The 19,363-nt window shown below is 43.5% G+C and overlaps 1 protein-coding gene across 1 annotated transcript in view; it reads left to right on the forward strand.

Moving 5' to 3' along the window:
- Nucleotides 1-1,092: 1,092 nt before the first annotated feature.
- LOC121683220 (myelin protein zero-like protein 2) overlaps nucleotides 1,093-19,363 on the forward strand; it is a 20,108-nt gene continuing 1,837 nt past the window's right edge. Inside the window, exons 1-4 of the mRNA XM_042062755.1 lie at nucleotides 1,093-1,313; nucleotides 15,189-15,358; nucleotides 16,319-16,529; nucleotides 17,876-18,041. Of these exons, the coding sequence (XP_041918689.1) occupies nucleotides 1,262-1,313; nucleotides 15,189-15,358; nucleotides 16,319-16,529; nucleotides 17,876-18,041 (599 nt within the window). The 5' untranslated portion in view covers nucleotides 1,093-1,261. The remainder of the gene's footprint in view (nucleotides 1,314-15,188; nucleotides 15,359-16,318; nucleotides 16,530-17,875; nucleotides 18,042-19,363) is intronic.

Genomic DNA, 19,363 nt, shown 5'->3' on the forward strand with positions numbered 1-19,363 from the left:
GTTTTCAGTAAAGGAGAAATTACACACTTTATGAAAAGAAGAAAAAGACAAGAATTCTGTTTATGGTCAAATGTTGAACGTGCATGCTTTAAATCAGGTGAAGGTAAGGTTAATAAATAATGGGACAGTCACTGTTCCATACACCACCATGTTGTTAGACAGCTTTAAGCAAAATGAAATACTGTAGCTCTATTAAACAATGTTCCATTATATTGATTTTAAGACACACCTCATGATTTGACTGATAAATGTGCAACCACTGCATACTCAATCTGTTGGATTAAATGAGGTGCTAATCCCAATTCATCTCTATGCTCTTTGGCAAAAAAGAATTAAAGTGCTTTATCTCATTCCCACAGGGAAATCCTTAAAGCCTCTACAAATGACCCTGCTATGTTCAATCTAAAAGCTTTGATGGTATACTGTAGTGTACTCCTTCTCCTGTCCCAGATGGTCCTTGCCATTACATACACCATGTGTTTCTTAGTGTGCTTCCTTGGATTTTCAGACTCAGACTGATTAACTCATTCAGCCTCTTATTTTTTTTTTTTTAAATGGCTTTAATTCAGTTGTATTAACAATCAAACAGCCTCCACACAGTAGCCCCTGCAGTGGATTCAAGGCAAAGTTTAATTAGTAATGATGGGCTAAGGAGCTTTGAGGATAAACTGTTAGGATAAGATGGGGGAGCCAGTACTTTTTTAAATATATATATAACAAAGGCCATATATTTAGGCATATCTTACATTAGAATATCGCCTTCATATGGTATTGGTGTTTTGCTAAATGCAAGACTTTATAAGACCAATATGTGTAACTTGCCCCCCTCTGTCAAATGGACCCTTGGTGACATATATCTTGTTCCACCTGTTGAGTTAAAGGGCTTGAAACATATTCCAGTAGCTTGGTAATAATACAATATGAGTCATTGTAAGTTTTTGATGAACCATATAACTGCACTTCTCTTTGAAGGCCGCCAGAGTGTCCCATTGTCAAGGTATGTATTTGCGCCATTCCTCCTTCCTTTTCCTCCATGTGATGTCAGCAATGCCAGCGAAACGGAGCCAAGGTGTCCTCCCACAGTTCAGGTGCCAAGAGGTGGTCCCGGACTAGTCGTGGTGGGATTTTTGTCTGGGATAGACGCTGCGTGTAGTCGATCAAAGGAGTTGGAGTGCTAAGCTCAGATATCGCTGAGTTGAGGATATACCTGAGTTGAGGATATATCTCTTAGTGCGTCTTCGATTCGGTACTCTGTTGCCTCATGTGCGTAAATCGGCTACAAGTTCTAGTCCTGTTTGGACTCGCAGCTTCAGGTGGGTGTTAAGAACAAATTCTTTGCTATTGAGGACATAGTCACTATTTTTGAAATGTATCTATTTTGATATTGAAATATCCCTGTGTCAATTGGTATTTTGATGGGACATTTGGTTTTATAGTATGGCTTCCTTTGTAGTTTGTAATTTCCATGAAAATATGTCATGTTTTTTTGGGAGCAGACTACAAAATTAATGAAGTAAATATGTCCGTGCTCCCCTCTGACCTGTTAACTGTATGGGACACTAATGCGCGACGTGCGTAAAAGGAAAGCTGGCACACCGGTTTGGTCCGCAGAGCCTTGTGATGTACGCACGACATTTACGCAATTTTATTAGAGACTCCTGTGAGTTAAGCGGAACTGATCAAAGGTGTATTGTCTCAGTCTGCCAAGCAACCTAATGTCTTTTTTCCTGCTTTTGATATATTGTTTGCCACAATTGTGTGCCTCTCGAAAAAAACATGTAAAAGATGCTGGTCCGAAGACTCCAGCTGTTTCCCCCCGACCCAACATTTGTTTCCCGCATAATTCATGTTGGCAAGACAGTACTCTTCCCCTTGGGTGAGAATTCGCATTTACAGGATGTGTGAGTTGTGCTCATATTCTATTGGACACGTCTTATGGTGAAATGGGTTGTAAGGAAAGATCACTCTGACAAAGATGATTGTCAGATGATGATGACGTTCTATATAACCTTGATGATGATCATGTCGATGCGTTAAGTGGCTTAAACGTGAAAGTGCAAGCAGCGCGATATATGCGTGAGCATACGCGCTAAGCACATCAACAGATTGTTGTGCCCCACTGATTTTCTGCGCCGTTGCTATTGTTGCCATATCCTCTCAGCTCTGGCCAAAACGTGATTCACATTATGCCCTCGCAGCGTTTAACTTCTTCCTCCTATAGTTCTTGACAAGGAAGTTTACTGAAAGCAACAGAAGTTCCTTAACAACCCCGACAGAGCACTAAAATGTTAACCTACAGGTTCTTGGACTGGTCGAAGTTAGTCATCAACTGTGTGATGTGATGACATGATACCACCGTGCCCTTCCCGTTTGTTGGTAATCCCAGTGTCGTGGTTGGTGAGAAACGATTTTCTCCGGACTCTTGTTAATTGTGAACCACGCATGACACTTTTCAATGGAGTCAAATGATTTCGACTCGCACTTTTACGAGGGAAGTTCAGTTAGAACATGTTGGGGTATTTTGGGTGTGCTCTTACAGATGTCAAAGGTGATAAACACACCGTTTGTGTGAACAGAGTGCATCTAAAGAGGCATATAATATCAGTATCTGAAAAACTCCGTGATCAGGGTTCTTAGAAAGGAAACTTTGATCTAACCCTGATGTAACCTCCGACATTCTGCTCTTTGTGAATGCCTATAACCAGGACAGATCGTGAGTGGATGCCAATAACCAGGACAGATCGTGAGTGGCTCACACAACTGTGCATGTGTAGACTTGCCTAAATAGACACACTGGGAGTCTGTAAGTTGCTAAACAGTCTCTCGCTCTCTCCCTCCCTCCCTCTCTCTTTATCTATCTCTCTCACTCAGTCTCTCTCTCACACACACACACACACACACACACACACACACACACACACACACACACACACACACACACATTTTATACAGAATAGGAGGCACATTAACAGACACTCCCTAATAAGTCATATTAGGTTGACATTTGGGGGGAAAGTGAAGTTCCATCTGGGTACAACAGCCCTGCATTTCTGTTCAGTGGAATTCAGAAAAGACTCTTATGGTGTTGTCAATGAGCGGTTTAACATGTCATAAATGTGAAGCAATGTCACATCTTCATACATCAGTGATTCTCAAACTGTGGTACGCAGACACTCTCTAGTGGTACTCTGGTAGTCTCTGAGATTATTTTGTCTTTATGAAAAAACATCACTTCAAATTATATCAAAAATAATAAAAACCACAGAAGTTACATTTAAACTATTTTTGTCTTCATTGAAAAAAGAGGGAAACAGTATGTATAATATAATATACAATACAATGTAGTTAAACTGGCCTAGGGTACTGTATTTTAATGATACCATGATATCATAATGGTGATACTTTGAGGGCCAATTGTGTTTTGAGGTGGTACTTATTGTGAAAAGTTATTTGAGAACCACTGTCATACATCATTCATAGGTATTCATATATATTGAGCTCATTTTAAAAGAAATACAGATAGAAAGACAAAATTAACCAAACTAGACAAACACAGAAGGACTGGGCATCTTTTTTCTTTACAGATACGTTATGCTTAGTTGATTAGTTTTACTGTAAACAGTAAGCCTTGAGGGAATTGTTGTGCGTGCCTGAACATATTTGGGAACTGGGAGGAAAAGAGAGGGATGGGGCAATTCCAGTCACCTCAGCTGACTCATGAAGAAAGCGCCAGATCAGTCTACAAAAAGGACAACCTGACGGGCTGCCAGTTACTTTTCCATGATACATGTGCTGCCCCCCAGAAGAAAAATGTTGAAATGTTGATGGATTCATTGCTTCCTGTCTCAGTGACCACTCTGGATATTGTCTGAGAAATGAAGGACATTAATTTTCCCATGATATTAAGTACCTATCAGTGCCCATCCGTGCGATTAAGCGACGTGGGATACATTCCAGCATTTTGACTCATCTACAGCATTCTGCTTAATCTACAAAGATTCAATTTCCTAGTAATTATGTAAGGGATAATGTGTAGAACGCCGGTCATTATCATAAAATAAGTCCCGACGTGGCAAATAGGACCCTGACGTGCATATTTTGTTTACTCTTTCCTCTGAACTTCGCTGCAGTGATGGAGAACAGTGCAGAATGAGATAATGCAAAACATAAAAGATACAGTATTGATATGTTAATGTTTACCATCATGGAATGTCCTTTTTGTCGCATATGTTTGGTTGTTTGGCACTGGTGGACTAGTCCGAGTCCTAGACTAAACTAACTTCAGTGAAGAACGCCATAAAAAAAGAGCTTTCACTCTAGACTAGGCTTAAACCATGCCCAGGAAACTGGTCTATGGTGTTTGAACCGTTTGACCTTGAATTGAAATTTCTTCTCCCTATTTTTATAGCTACACTCAGTGGAAGTAGGGAGTGGGCTGCGTACTGTGTTTTCCTGAAACCTGAAACAATTATTGTCCCTCACAGCTGGTGTTGTTTAATACACATGGGACACAAGTTCATGGAATCCAGTCATCCTGCCTGTCGCATATGGCCACAGATCGTGCTATAGTGCTTTACCCCTGTCTGAAGCTCTACTTACATTCACTGGCACATAGAAGTAGTATTTTAATCAAGACTACCACTAACAGATTGTTCAGTTACTTGCCAGCCCAAGCATTACAACAGTTGTCCATGTCTGTTTGTTGTCTGCGATCGATCTCCCCTCATCCATTAGAGTGCTCACACTGAACGAGTTAGTCAGACAACAGTATTGCCTATTGTCTATCACAAAAATGTGGACAACAAAACAGATTGACTTTGTTTGTGTTTTTCATCCAGTGATTACATCTCAACTCCCGCAAAGTGTTCCTACTGAACGATATACGCTCTAAACAAAGAACCACACCGTAGCAGATTATTGTCATATTCTGAATTGCTGTGGACTCACTATTCTCATCCGTGGATCTGGAGAAGTGATAAATCGATCTACATCCCTCAGATCAATGGACAGTCCAGTGGGATGATCTTTTAAGACCAGCCTGAAGTCAGTCCACTTTCTGCCTATCAGAGGGGGGTAATCTGTCCAGCGTGGCTATTTTATGGTGACAGATAGGCTTAAACTTCAAGTAGGCCTGGGAAAGATTGTCGATATTTGGACTAACTGACATTTGACCGTGTGACAGTATTTTCTGACTTGAATAAAGATATTGTGGTTATCAGGCTCTTGTGTATATCAAGAAGGCTATTGTTTGGCAACATTGTTGTGAATGTCTCTCATTGGGAAGTCAGGCCATTGTGTTGCAATTGTATCCATTTTTCATGGTTCCCCGAAGTCTGCTGGTCACTTACCCAACACTGTGCAGGCAGTATTCCATCATCCAGCACTGAAGTTTGACGTGTGTTCTAGACACTCTTTCTATTTCTCTGTGTCTTCTCTCTCTATATCTCTCTATCCATCAGTTCTCTATCTCTCTTTCTATCTATCTCTGTTCTCTCACTCACTCTCTCTCTGTTCTTTATCTCTATCCTCTCTCTCTCTCTCTCTCTCTGTCCACACTGCTGCTGCTGTTGCTTTTTACTCCAGTGCCAGACTGGGATGTCGGGAGTCTTGCGGAGCAGCAGACAACATGAATGAGTGCTCATCTTTATCAGTGCAGAATCAGCGAATATGAAGAAGCACCCTATCAGCACAGGGGACGATGCACAGGGGAGTTGGTCAGCATGATGGAATGGTCTCCAGTGCCTCTGACTTTCCCCAGACAACAACCATCGTTCCCAAAGAAACTGCTTTGCATATTCCTGCAACCCATGTTGCTTGTTTCTCATAAATGTATATATCTGGAGGAGGGTGGGCTGCTCATGCATGTATGCATGCCAAAATATCAGCTTACACCCTGAAAGCAAAGCCAATGATGTATGGGTGCTGTCAGAGAAGATTGAAAGAGAAGTGGCCTACAACAGCAGATCTGGAGTTGCATGCATGCAAGAACGAACCCCCTTGAACAAGCGGTTATGTGCTTGTGTGTGTGTGTGTGTGTGTATCTGCCTGGTAGTCTCAGATTATCTCCAAACCCTAAAGCTAAATCCTGCACTGTGATCATCCTTTATCCTGCGATCAGGCAGGGCTATGCGTCAAGTTCAGTCTTGAATTTGCCGATAGGTTATTGAAATGCTTTCGTGAGAAGAAAGAGAGAAAAGTGCGAGGGGATTTGAAGCATTAGGCAGACTTCGGCTGGACCTCAGTGTCAGTTAAAGATATTGAGTCTTTGGTTGTTCAACCAAAGTTGCAATACTCCTCTTTTCTGGCACTTGGATGTTTCTATTAATGTGTGTGTGTGTGTGTGTGTGTCTGTTTGTGTGTGTGTGTGTGTGTGTATGTGTGTGTGTGTGTGTGTGTGTGTGTGTGTGTGTGTGTGTTTATGTTTATGCTTGTGTGTCTGTATGTGTGAGCATGTGTGGGTGGGAGTGACTGCATGCTGGAGAGGCTTCGTTCCCTTTTAAGTGAAAAAAGTGGAATATTTTGAGATGTGGCGTCTCCCTTTTTTGAACAGTAGACCGCCAGACTCGCTTTCCCCGACTCTCAGTGATATTTTTCAGAACTCCCTGTATTTGAACCTAGTCGTCTCTCTCTATCTATTTCTCTTCCTCTTTCTCTTCCTCTCTCTCAGTCACTCTCTCTCTCTAGTCTAGTTATCTGAACTCCCTTTCCCTGTTCCATGAAAAGCTGCAGCTATTCTTAAACTTTATCCATGTCTGTCTGTGCAAAAAAAAAAAACAGAAGCGTAAAAAGAGACTCTTTGTCATCCCCCTGAGTCTTTGTGTTGAAGACTTGGCAAGCATGTTTCTCTCCCGGTCCATCACCCTAAGAAGGCGAGTCAGGTTTCCTCTTTTGGTCCTTTTCAAAGGGGACATCATTTAGCAAAATGCCCCTAATGAACACAATTTCCTGCTTCCCAGCAGAGAGAGGTGTTGATTGGTTGTTTTTGTGCACTTTTCAAGGCCCTCCATGATGGAACATCCAATGGAGCCTCCCAAATATAAAACACAAAAATCAACAATTTACTTTACGTGGGCAGTGAAGCACGGAAACTTTGAGCGAGTGATCGTTTTAGTGAGTGTAAACTGCTGGCCGGTGCTGGCTTGGACGGCATGTTTAAGAAAAACATTCTAAGCTTCTCCTGGACTGGAGGTTTGCGTTTCATGCAGGAAGCACATATTTATAAGCAAACACTCCTTTGCAGGCCATCTCCCAACTTGAACGAGGACAAAGTCTGCTGTTTTACACTTATCTACTGTAAAATTACAACACTGTTCTAATTTCATATCCTCTCATAGAATAGCTGAACACTAATAGGAAACCATTGGAACAGTCCCAAAGGACATTCTTGGGTGTGGCGAAGTTGGAAATCAAAGGCTCAGACCACAAACGAACCCCTGAGGTAGACAGACAAACAAACACAGTTCGCCGGCATCTTGAGTTTTGTGCGCCTGCTTCAGCGTTGTGCAGAGATACAATCGCTGGCATCTCGGCCTTTGTAACTCTCAATCTTTGTTCTCGTCCTGTACCTCTAATTCTCCTTCCCTGACTCTGTTTTCACTGAAACTTTTACTCTGACAACCGTTGCTTCCACTCTCCAAGCGTGTTGAGATACAAAAAGACCCATATTTTCACAAAATTCCTGGAGAACCAGTTAGCCGTGCTAATTCTATGCTAATTCTGTGTAGAGACGTACAAATGAGAGACAAATGCATCATTCATGGCTCTTTTCTCTTCTGGAAATGGTAATGATCATCATTACCCTAATTGGCAGGCTACGCACGGCTGCACCAAAGACTGTTTTGCTACTTCAACACTTTTTGGCCTGATCAATCACAAGAGTGCATAAGTCATAAAAGCCTTGCCTTGCTCACATTGGTGATTTTTCACAGCTTGTCCCACGTGTTATAAGCTTCTTCAATCAGTAAAAAAAGCCTGGGACTTTGGATTTGCTGCAGGCTAGACCATCTGCATCATATACGGTTGGTGTCAGTAGCTTAATGCATTGTACTGGCAGAGGTAGCAGTACCATTATATGTAATCCTTCTTTAGCCTTTCAACTACTGGGCTTTTAGCACGTGTGTGTGGTTTGTTGTTGCGTGTGTGTGTGTGTGTGTGTGTGTGTGTGTTATTTTGGGGCCTCTGGGAAGGAGACTTGACTGTGCGTACGTTCTGTACGTATGCAGACTCTGAGCAGGTTAAGCCCTCACTCTCCGTCTCGTAAATCCCAGCGCCTCGGCACACATCCTCCCCTCTCTGGGCTCCCTACACTTGCATGCGTGATGGATGCACACTGAAGGGGGCATGGCCTTTTTGGAATGGGGGGTGTTGCATATGTGTGTGTGTGTGTGTGTGTGTGTGTGTGTGTGTGTGTGTGTGTTGGGGGGGGGGGGGGGCAGCAAAGGGGGTCTTGAGTAGGATTACCCTCCCATAAAATGGAGGGTCTGAAGTTTGTCCAGACTGACTCTTTCTGAGCTTGAGTCGTCTGCTCTTAGAGTTGGTCATTAGTCCAGAAGCAGCAGCGATGCTTATCGCTCTCTCTCTGCTCTCCCTGTCCACCCCTGATGGATCTCTCCTCCGCTCTGAGTTCATTTGTCCGAGCACTTTCAGCGACGGCTCTTCTGCTTCTGAGGAATTACCCTGTGAAGGACGACAAGAGACAGTGGGAGGAAGAAACAAAACCAAGCAAAACAACAGAAAAACAATTGTCTGAAGTTTCAGCACTCTGCGCTAAGACACATTAGAGACTAGGGTGAGATGGGGGTGGGGGATTTATCTCTTCATCTCCCAGGGTGATGAGAGTATCCACCATCTCAGATGGGGGTGGGAGGGGGGTGGGGTGGGGTGTGTAAATGTGGAGTCACAGGAAACTCTTTTTCTTGCTGATAACCCTCCCCGCTTCCCTCACAAGCTCCACAGCTGTTTTTTCCCCCCAGAAGTCCAGGAGTGAGGTCACAGGACAAACAAACATGCGAGGACTGACCTATATCGTTCCGTGCAGCACTGTACATTGTGCTGTTTGGCCGCCGAAAAACTTCTTACCTCCACCCCACCCCAACACACGCACACACACACAAATACACACACACACACACACACACAGACTCCTACTTGCAGCCCCTCTCTCTGGACGTATGCTCGGTAGTGACAGATCAGCGATTAGAATGTTGTGGAGAATTTTGTGGAGGCGCCGTCGTCTGTTGATTGGATTTCTGAGAATTCCAGTGGGAGTACTTGAAATTATAGGTCCAGACGTGGAGCGGCGAGGGGGGGTGTCTCCTTATGCCCCCACCTACTCTCCACCCCAAACTTACATACACCGGATTGTACACTACTTGTAAATTCCATTGGCATGACCAGTCTTTAGGCTTCATGGGGCTCTTAATGTTTAGTAGAAGTGAGTAAGAGGCTACCATCCTTGTTTGGCTCAAATGCAGTTAATACAATTTAATTACAGTATCGTATAAGATGCACCACTGGGACTGTATGGCTTCCTTGAAAGGGACAATGTAACCATAACAATTTCAAAGAATTATGGAGGTATAGGCCATTGCTTTGTGTCTTTGCCTTGGGAAAAAAAGCCCTGATCCGATGACACCACATAAACAATGGGAAAGATAAAGTTTACACTGCGTAGGCCGAGCACAAACACTCAGCCATTCAATCATGCAGAGGAGCATTGTTTAGGGCATTCTGACAGGCTGTGGGGTGGCATGCAAGTGTATACACCAAACATACACACACATGTGCACACACACACACACACACACACACACACACACACAAACACACACATACATACATACAAACACACACACACACACAGACACACGCGCACACACACAAACACATACACACACACACACACACACACACACACACACACACACACACATACACACACACACACACACACCCCGGCTGTGCAAATATGACAACCTTAACTGCGTGGAGCACCTGGACAGAGTAAGCATGTGTCGGGGGCCTTTGACAGCATGGGAAAAAGGGTCCTTTGATATCAGAGGAAATGGAGCAGCATTGAGTCGAGCCCTGCTCATGGGTGATTGTGAAGGGGGCAGGAACTCTGACCGCCAGTTACAAGAGTGTCTATTCTCCTCAAGCTGAGAGGATCATATTTACACATATCATTTGTTTGACTGTTAGTTTGTTTGCATTATTTTAAAATGTCTTACACTATTCCAGCTCCACATAATGACTCTAATTCCACAAATGAATGATACTTGCGATTTTTCACTTTTTTTTCACAATTTTACACTAAAGCAGTTCTGTAAACAGTAGGCATGATGTATTATTACCCGAGAGGAGGAAGAATATTAGCTTTCGATGTCGCAGGAACTGGTTCACAATAGCCATGCAGCCTCATTCATCACAGGGAACGTTCTATGATTGCTGTAGAGCCAGGAAGTAGGTAATGTGTAATAAGGTACAGTAATGAAATACCTCGTAGAGACCGGCCCCTTTGATTCCACTACTGCATCATACAGTATATGGGGCTGATCATTGATTGTATCTCCTATTGCTCATGAATAATACTGATGGTTATATGACAAATTCTTCAGAGTGACCTTTCTTACCCACAACAAATAGTAATTTTCCAGACGGGGATTTTTAGACGAACCTTAATCCAGGATTAAGCCCAGACATAAACCTTAGACTAAACTTTGAAAGCAGATCCTCCACTTAAAGACTTAAAACGTTCTTTTTTTCCCCTAACAAAATCCGTGCAAATATTTACTATGAGTCCTAATGTATTCAAAATGATGTATGCTGTAAACATACGGAGATCTCATTGTGAAGTCATTGTTAGTGTAGCAGGGTTGGTGTATAATCACATGCACGCTGAAAATTGTGAATGTTGACACGTGTCTGTTGGTAGTCAACACCAGTGGTGTTAAACATGCTCCCAGCGCTGACGTGTAACGTTGGATTGGTCCTCTAGGAGCTATCTCTTACACACACACACACACACACACACACACACACACACACACACACACACACACACACACACACACACGTACACTGTGGGCCGTTAAATGTGTTCCCAGCGTTGACGTGTAACGTTGGATTGGTCCTCTAGGAGCTATCTCTTACACACACACACACACACACACACACACACACACACACACACGCGCACACACACACGCACACACACACACGCACACACACACACGTACACTGTGGGCCGTTAAACGTGCTCCCAGCGCTGACGTGTAACGTTGGATTGGTCCTCTAGGTGCTATCTCTTACTGATGTGGGCCCTGACTGACTGACTAAAAGCAGCTGTGGGGCTTGGCTGCGTATCACTCGGCTCCTTTGTCCATCATGCTACGCTGACCTTTCAGCTCAGCCAGATCTGCTTAGAGGTGCCAGTGGGTGGTGATGTGTGTGTGTGTGTGGCCAAAACAAATCTGGGCTCAGAAAATACACAAAAACTGTTCACTCTGTGTTTGCTTATATAATTGTGAAATAGTTCACTCATTACTCACTCATTACATGGTGCACTACTGTAATGAATATCCAGCTTTATTAATGGGTCTTTTGGGAGGTGGGGGCACTCCCAAGCCCCAACATTCCCCAACGTTCCCTGTTCACCTTAACAAAATGATAACGAAACAGGCCAAGTTTTAAACATTCAAATGTATTCAGAATGATTGGTTCGGCCTCATGCTGTCTGCTTCCAGCGGTTTAAGACCCAAAACACACATATGTCTCTCCCCTGCCACTTCCCACCAGCCTCACTGTGAATCCAAGAGCGAGATAAGCTTTGTCATATTATTTTCTCTTCAGCTGGCTTTTTGGCTCATTACTGTCTTGTTTTTCTCTGCTGGCGCAGAGCGGCCTGGTTTCTCTCTCGTCGAAACGATCCACTCTCTAACGTTATGCCCACTAAGGCCTCCCTCTGAGCACCATTGTGTGAAAGTTTGCTTATTATTCCACTGCAATTAACATGCCGACAGTAAATCTTTATTCTCACACTGTGGTTCCATGCGACATTTTCCTCCTCCCAACCCCTTGGATCTGATGTTGATTGAATTTACATGTGTTAATAACTTTGTGTGTAGTTGTTTTGTTTTAAATGCATGATCTTGATTGTCAATGAAGGAAAGCATTAATAAAGATAGACACTAAAAAGACACATTTCCTCCAGATCGTTGCCCCCGCACACACACACACACACACACACACACACACACACACACACACACACCACACACACTACAAAAATAGTCAAGACACACAGGACACTTGAAGACTGTCACTGTCACTGGGTCTAGCAGCATGTTTTTCGTGAAAAACCTTCATGGTTTACCTTTACGTAACTCCCGTGTGAACTTGCTCTTGCACTTTGCCATGGGCATTACTGCACCAACCTGATGGTTGACTGTTTCTCAGCGGTCTGACAGCTCAGCAGTGTTGTAATGTAACGGAGTACAAATACTTCGTTACTGTACTTAAGTAGAAATTTCACGTATCTGTACTTTACTTCGCTATTTAAATTTATGTCAACTTTCACCTTTACTCCAATACATTTCCTAGATAATATGTATACTTTTACTCCGTTTTATTTCCACTAAGCAGCTTCGTTACTCGTTACTAAAACATAAAATTAGAATAAATGTGTGCGACTGCAATAAGGGAGGTTTGGCGAATCACTGATTACATTACGCACTCTGCGCGCTCTATTTCAGCGCTTGTTTGTAGCTAAAGGAGGAGGACGCACAACTGAAACCGCCATGGAAGCACGAGCACCTACTGGAGGACCTCCCATTATCATAGACCAGTGGTTTTCAAAGTGGGGGCCGCGAGGGGGTGCCAGGGGGCCTCAGCAAGTTGGAAGGAAAAATGAAAGCAACAAATATATACATTTTAAATTTTTAAAATATACTTATTACTATTAGGGTTGTTATACAATGCCATTATAATAATGTGTCGCATATCTGAACATTATATTTTCCGAAATATTTTCCGAAAGCCCCAAATACAATTTTTACACACTGTATGCTCCATCGCACTCCATCCAAGTGTTTGTGGCTAAAATAATTATTAGGATTAGCTTAATGTATTTTTACATTTGCCGTAGTATTCTCGATGGGTTTAATAACACATCACAGGGGTCCTTGGCCAGAACCTAGTGGTATTTGGGGGGCCTTGTCGTGGAAAAGTTTGGGAACCCCTGTCATAGACAACCACCCCGACAATAGTGGTGAACTTGGTGAACAAGGTAGTGGTGAAGATAACGTCATACACCCGTGGCCGTATTTGCAAGGAATGTTTCTGTACATTGGCAGCTTTCTGTGAAGCTGAACACTCCGCTACCTGCCTCAGCGGCCTGTGAAAGGCTATTTAGCATTGCAGGACTTGTCTTCAGTCCAAGAAGAGTAAGACTGAATCAGGCCCGGGGTGGGAAATCGGGAGAACTCCCGGTGGGCCGCTTCACTTTTGGGCCGGTCGAGGAAAAAAATATTGACATTTGTCACTATCTTTTCTTAAAGTAAGGCACACGTTCCGCATTCTGTGCATGACACCAAAGCAATGCCTCTGCATGGGTTGTAGCCTACGTGAGGGAGTTCTCCCCTCCCAAAAAGGTTTGGTTGGGTCCATATAGCCCGTCTTTTCCAAAAAGTTTTCTCAGATACTTTCACTTCTACCAAAGTCTTTTTCTAGTGCGATACTTTTTCTTTTACTCAAGTATTGCTTTCTACTTTATACAACACTGTAGTGATGGGGACGAGACCGCCTATGCCGAGTCCGAGTCAAGACCGAGTCTTTGAAGGGTCGAGACCGAGTCGAGACCGAGTCTGTTGGTTTTCAAATACAGTCGAGTCCGAGTCAAGACCGAGTCTTTGAGGAAGCAAGTCCGAGTCGAGACCGAGTCCTTTAGGAGTCGAGACCGAGTCGAGACCAAGACCATAAAAGAATTTCAGTTATTTTTATATTCATAATTTAATATCACCCCAGTTAATAATCAACAGTTAGGCCTACAGACTAAGCTAGATTGGGAATTGTTTAGAGGAGCAGTCTTAACGTCTTAATATGGACTATGCTGACCTACAGACACTCACCGGCAGCAGAGCCATAGAGATAAATAAACGGCTCTGACGGCAGTATCTTTGCATTGCACCATGGGATGTCATATTCAAATAATGCCGGTCCAACATTGCATTTTATTATTATTGTTGTTATGTGTTGTCTGTTTTTTTATATGAACATAAAAAATGCGTTGGTCTCGAGGACTCTACGAAATTACGAGTCCTTCTCCTCCCACTGTGGTCCGAGACCGAGTCAAGACCGAGTCTTTGAAGGAACGAGTCCGAGACGAGACCGAGAAAGCAGAAATTGGTCTCGAGACCGGACTCGAGTCCGAGACCGGACTCGAGTACTACATCACTACAACACTGCAGCTCAGTCAGCCATGCATGCTGCTGACAACATAAGGCCCAGGACCCTGCAGCGAAATCAGTATCAGTACTAGGTGTCCTACCGGCTTAAAGCTGGCCTGTCCCTGTAAATCTACAGACGCATGCGCACACACACATGCACACACACACACACACAACCTCATCCCAAATCCTCTTAGTCCTGGGGTATTGTCGCTTTGCTGTAAGAGGATCCATAACACTCTTAGGCATGATTGTTCCCCCAAAGAGGAACCCTTGAGTTCTTTGGGTTCCACAGGGTTCATTTTCAGAAATGTAAAGGCATCTGCTTATTTGTTACACAAGTTTCTAGGACCTTAAAGGAGTTTTTTTAGAATGATAACCCAAATACCCCTTACAGACCCTTGTCATAACCACTAAATGTTATTAGGTGTTAGGGAGTTAGGGTGCTGTGCTTATGTACAGCCTCAATAATCTGTCACCTGCCCCATTTCAAAGAAACCAAGCATTTTGTCACCTATTTACATTCTGTCAGACAGAAAGTGTCTTCAAATGACCGTACACTGGATGTGTGCTTTGAAATATGAAAACGCTATCTTGACTAAAGCAAGCACAACTCCAAATGTAAATGTGTCAACATTTAAATGTATATTTGAATGTATGAACAGTTGTTTAGTGTTGTCATCTGTGATTGCTGGTTCATCTTGAGTGACCATATGTGTGTGACCTCTCCTCTGTGTCCTGCAGGCCTGCGGCTGGCGGCCGGGATGCGTGTGTACACGTCTGGCGAGCAGGAGGCGGTCAACGGCACCGATGTGCGGCTTAAGTGCACGTTCGAGAGCAAGGAGAACATCAACCCATCCCTGCTCACCGTGTCCTGGACGTTCCGGCCTCTTGGCCCCGGTCACGATGAGTCGGTAAGGGAGCGAGAGATGGGTGCTAGACAAACAATTTGTTAATATTTGTTATATTTGTTTTAATTATAATACAGATATACATTTATAATTGTGCTGCAAAAACACTTTGCTGCGAACGCAAATAGCTTGAATTTCCCTTGTCACAAAGGATTATCTCTAGATGTCCACCTACTTAGTGATTAAATGATCAATGTAAAATGGAACACTTGTAAAAAGCACTCTACTTCCCGCATGGTCAAATCAATGTCCGAGTTTAGACTGAGTCAGAGTGGTCAGATAAGGGTGGATGGGGGGCACAGGGGACCATCTGTTGTGCGGTAAGTCACAGCAGGAAGAGATACGCTTGATTCTTGGTTGATAAGGGTCTTGTTTAAATAATGAACAATTTCTAGAAAATGGACAAATGATGAAAAAGGACCATGTTTTCTGTTTTTTTATTGTTTTGTGTTAACAATGAGTAATAGAAGAAATTTCTTTCACTTTTTTATAGTTCTTTTTGCATTTGACTAAATTCCATAAATCCTTATCATGAATGTGACTAATGAATGTAATTCTGACTTTTTTTGTTGTTGTTGGTAAAATACAGTACCGACAGTACTGCTGTTGTCTATAAACATGAAGGAAAAGTTAACATGAGTTTACATGCTTTGACCATAAAGGGGTAGCCACTTTGAATGGCTGATGCATCCCAAATTTCGTGGCTGGGCAAATACCGGTAATGCCTCACTTCAGCGTTTGGGATGGTTTCCATGACACCAACTCTAGGGAGAGGGGGTTCCTAAGGCCATTACAGGAGAAGGGGGGTCATCCAATGGAAAACAGAGGTGAAAACAGTGGTACAAATGCGGAATAAGACAAATGAAGATGGGAAATAGCTAGCTGACACACATGTGCTCTCTCTCTGCCACACACACACACACACTCACATGCACACTGACCCCCTACCTGTTCTTGGCCCAGGTGTTCTACTACCAGGTGAAGCCCTACCCCCCATCTGACGGGCGCTTCCGCAAAAAGGCTCAGTGGGCCGGAGACATCATGGCTGGCGACGCTTCCATCATCATCAGCGAGGTCAAGTTCACCTTCAACGGAACGTTCAGCTGCCAGGTGAAGAACCCGCCTGACGTGCATGGGAACCCAGGCACAGTGAAGCTCACGGTCGTCAAAACAGGTCAGTCTCTGCTCATGAAGACTTTCTCTCAGGACCACTGCACAGGAGGAACTGTTACATGGGAGAAATGAGTTGTAGGGCCCTATCGTGACATTCTAAAGTGCATCGTCACTCGTCAAAAGCTTATTCAAATTTAGTAGGATGTCCAGTCCACATTGGGAGGGGTTTCGTTATCAAACGTTGAGCGCATGGCGCAACAAGGTGTTCCTAGGTTTTTGGGGCGTAACATCATTTAAACCAATGAGAATGACATCGGTCATTCCCTTTAACGGCGCAAAGCGTGATGTCAAATAAATGCATGCAAATGCGCATTTGAATGAGGGCTGCTTGCGAGACCATATGGAATAATCAAGAATAAACCATATTTTTTATTTATTTTATTTTTATAACCATAAAGAATAGTCATTCCACTAAACCATGCTTTACTAAAACCTAGCCTAGCCTTCATGCATTTGCACTCGTCTATTATTTGAACTCATTGGCAAAGTGAAACTAACTTCACCAAGGTGTCAGTCAACGACAAGACAGTTATATGCAGTTACTTTCACTATTGACTGACAATGGGTTACCATCGAAAACATAGGCTGAAAAAAGCAACACTTACCAAAATATTGCTCAAATGACTGAACAAAACAACATTTATCCTGCAGAGGAGTTGCTTATATCTCGTGACAGTGCGTCTTCAGCTGTGCTCCATACGTGTTTCTCGCCTCTCCCCTAATCACTTTTAACCGTCATTACCAATTTGCAAATGATGGTGAATAACTACTCATCATGAGATGTACAGTATTTGGTAATATCTTTATTCTAATTATGTTTCCCATTGTAATCAGGCAATTTGTAATGTTTTGCATGGACGTGCGCTGGTGTGCGTTCATGAATGATAGAAGGATGGTGCGTGCACCTGGCCAATATGACTGTTGACAATGTGCTCTTAAAATACCATATAAACAACTCGCCATAGACTTCTGACCAGGTGTACAATAGCGATTTTTAGACAATGCGCCAGGCCACTCCCTAGGTTGTTAATTGCCACACCCATGGGTGCATCGTTTAAAAATTAAACGTGCAAAATAAGGAATTAAACTTTGCGCTAGGTGGAAAACGAGTTTTACGCCATGCGCCAGGATGCAAAATACAGCCCGTAATGTTAGTGTAAACATACAGCGTCATGTCATCAGGAGTCATCAGTCCACTGAAGTGTTTGTAGCCATTTAGTTTTTTCAGATTTGTCATTTGTTGCTTCTCTTCCCTCTGCCTCTGACATCTCTCCTGCTCTTTCTTTCTCTCTGTTTCTCTCTGTTTCTCTCTCTCTCTCTCTCCCACCTCTCTCTCTCCTGCTGCAGCCTCTTTCTCTGAGATCGTGGTGGTGGCTGGGATCATCCTGGGGGCCATCGCTCTGATCATGGTGCTGCTGATCCTGGTGCTCTCCATCCGACGCTGCCGCAAGAAGAGGCAGGACCGCGATCGGGCCAGCGAGCTCCCACAAACAAGGAAGGACCCTACCATGTGGTGAGAGCCTGCTGAGAGGCCGAGGTGGGGTGAGACTGTTTGGCGTGTGTGGGTGTGTGTGTGTGTGTAGTGGTGGTGTGGGGCAATTATTAATCTTTGACTGCCCCCACCCCCACTCCCACCTCCTCTCCACTCCACCCACCACAGAGGTGGGGGGGTTATGGTGCTCACCTCTTGGACTTGGATTTCACTAAAGCACCAGTCACACGCTCTCTGATGGAGGTTTATGGGTGTTATTGGCGAGCTGTGGACCAGACCCGACCCGACCACTCCGAGGTTGAGGACAAAAAGGCTAAAGAGCTGATGGTGCCTTAGTGTTTTATTTTTCATACACGCTATACCTACTGGAAACCATGCTTCAACAGCTTCACCTTTCTGTTTGTTTGTCTGAGATTTCTTTTTGTTTAAAAAAAAAAAAATGTAATTGTAAAATTGTAAATATGCTTTTATGGGAAAAAAACAACAAACAACAACATTCACAAGGTGAAGTCTGAACATTTCTGAGGTTATTGTACCATGCTTTTTTAACACACTAATACGGCTTTTGGGGGAATCGAATCACTGCAACTTTCCTGACCCAATGATACCTAGCAACCGGCTGTCCTTGGTTGCTCAGGTTCTGCGTGGGCGTTGAGAGCCACCTCAAGGTGATTTCTTGTCCCTCGCTCATAAGCAGCCAATGGGCTATGAGCATCTTGTTTTAGTCAAGGGCATTTTTCTCAGGATTGCATAAGCAAACAATGTTCAACGCATTTCAAAGACGTGGTAGATTCTGCTGATATTTCAAAATGAACTCTGGCTGGAAAAGTAGCTGGTGCTTTAGTAAGACTGCTGCTGTTAATGCACTTCCATTTTTGTTCCGTTTCTGTTACTGCTGAGGTTGAACAAGCCATTTGTCTTTTGGTCTCCTTCTCCCATCTCTCTTCCTCCACCTCTCTCTCTCTCCCTCTCTCTCTCTCTCTCTCTCTCTCTCTCTCCCTCTGTATTTTCCTCTTGGTTTGGGGTTTTCAGGCCTTTCTGAGTGTTTTGCCTCTGCTCTCTATGAACAACAGTGCTTTCAAATTTGTAACATCACTCCAGAACACATTCAGACATAAAAACAACAGATACTGCTGTTGTTCGAGAGAGCACTTTCTTTCACCCCACTGACGTGAAACACAAAGATTTTCTCAGCTTTTTCATGGAAGAAGGCTTTGGAACACTTGCTGCATACGATGCTACACAACAACAACCTCCAACAGGAATTTCCTGTTTACTCTCACATAATTTGACCCTGTCTTTTACTGTGTGTGTGTGTGTGTGTTGTATGTCTTTGTGTGTGT

The sequence above is a fragment of the Alosa sapidissima genome, chromosome 15, assembly GCF_018492685.1.
Source record: "Alosa sapidissima isolate fAloSap1 chromosome 15, fAloSap1.pri, whole genome shotgun sequence".
Taxonomy (NCBI): Eukaryota; Metazoa; Chordata; class Actinopteri; order Clupeiformes; family Clupeidae; genus Alosa; species Alosa sapidissima.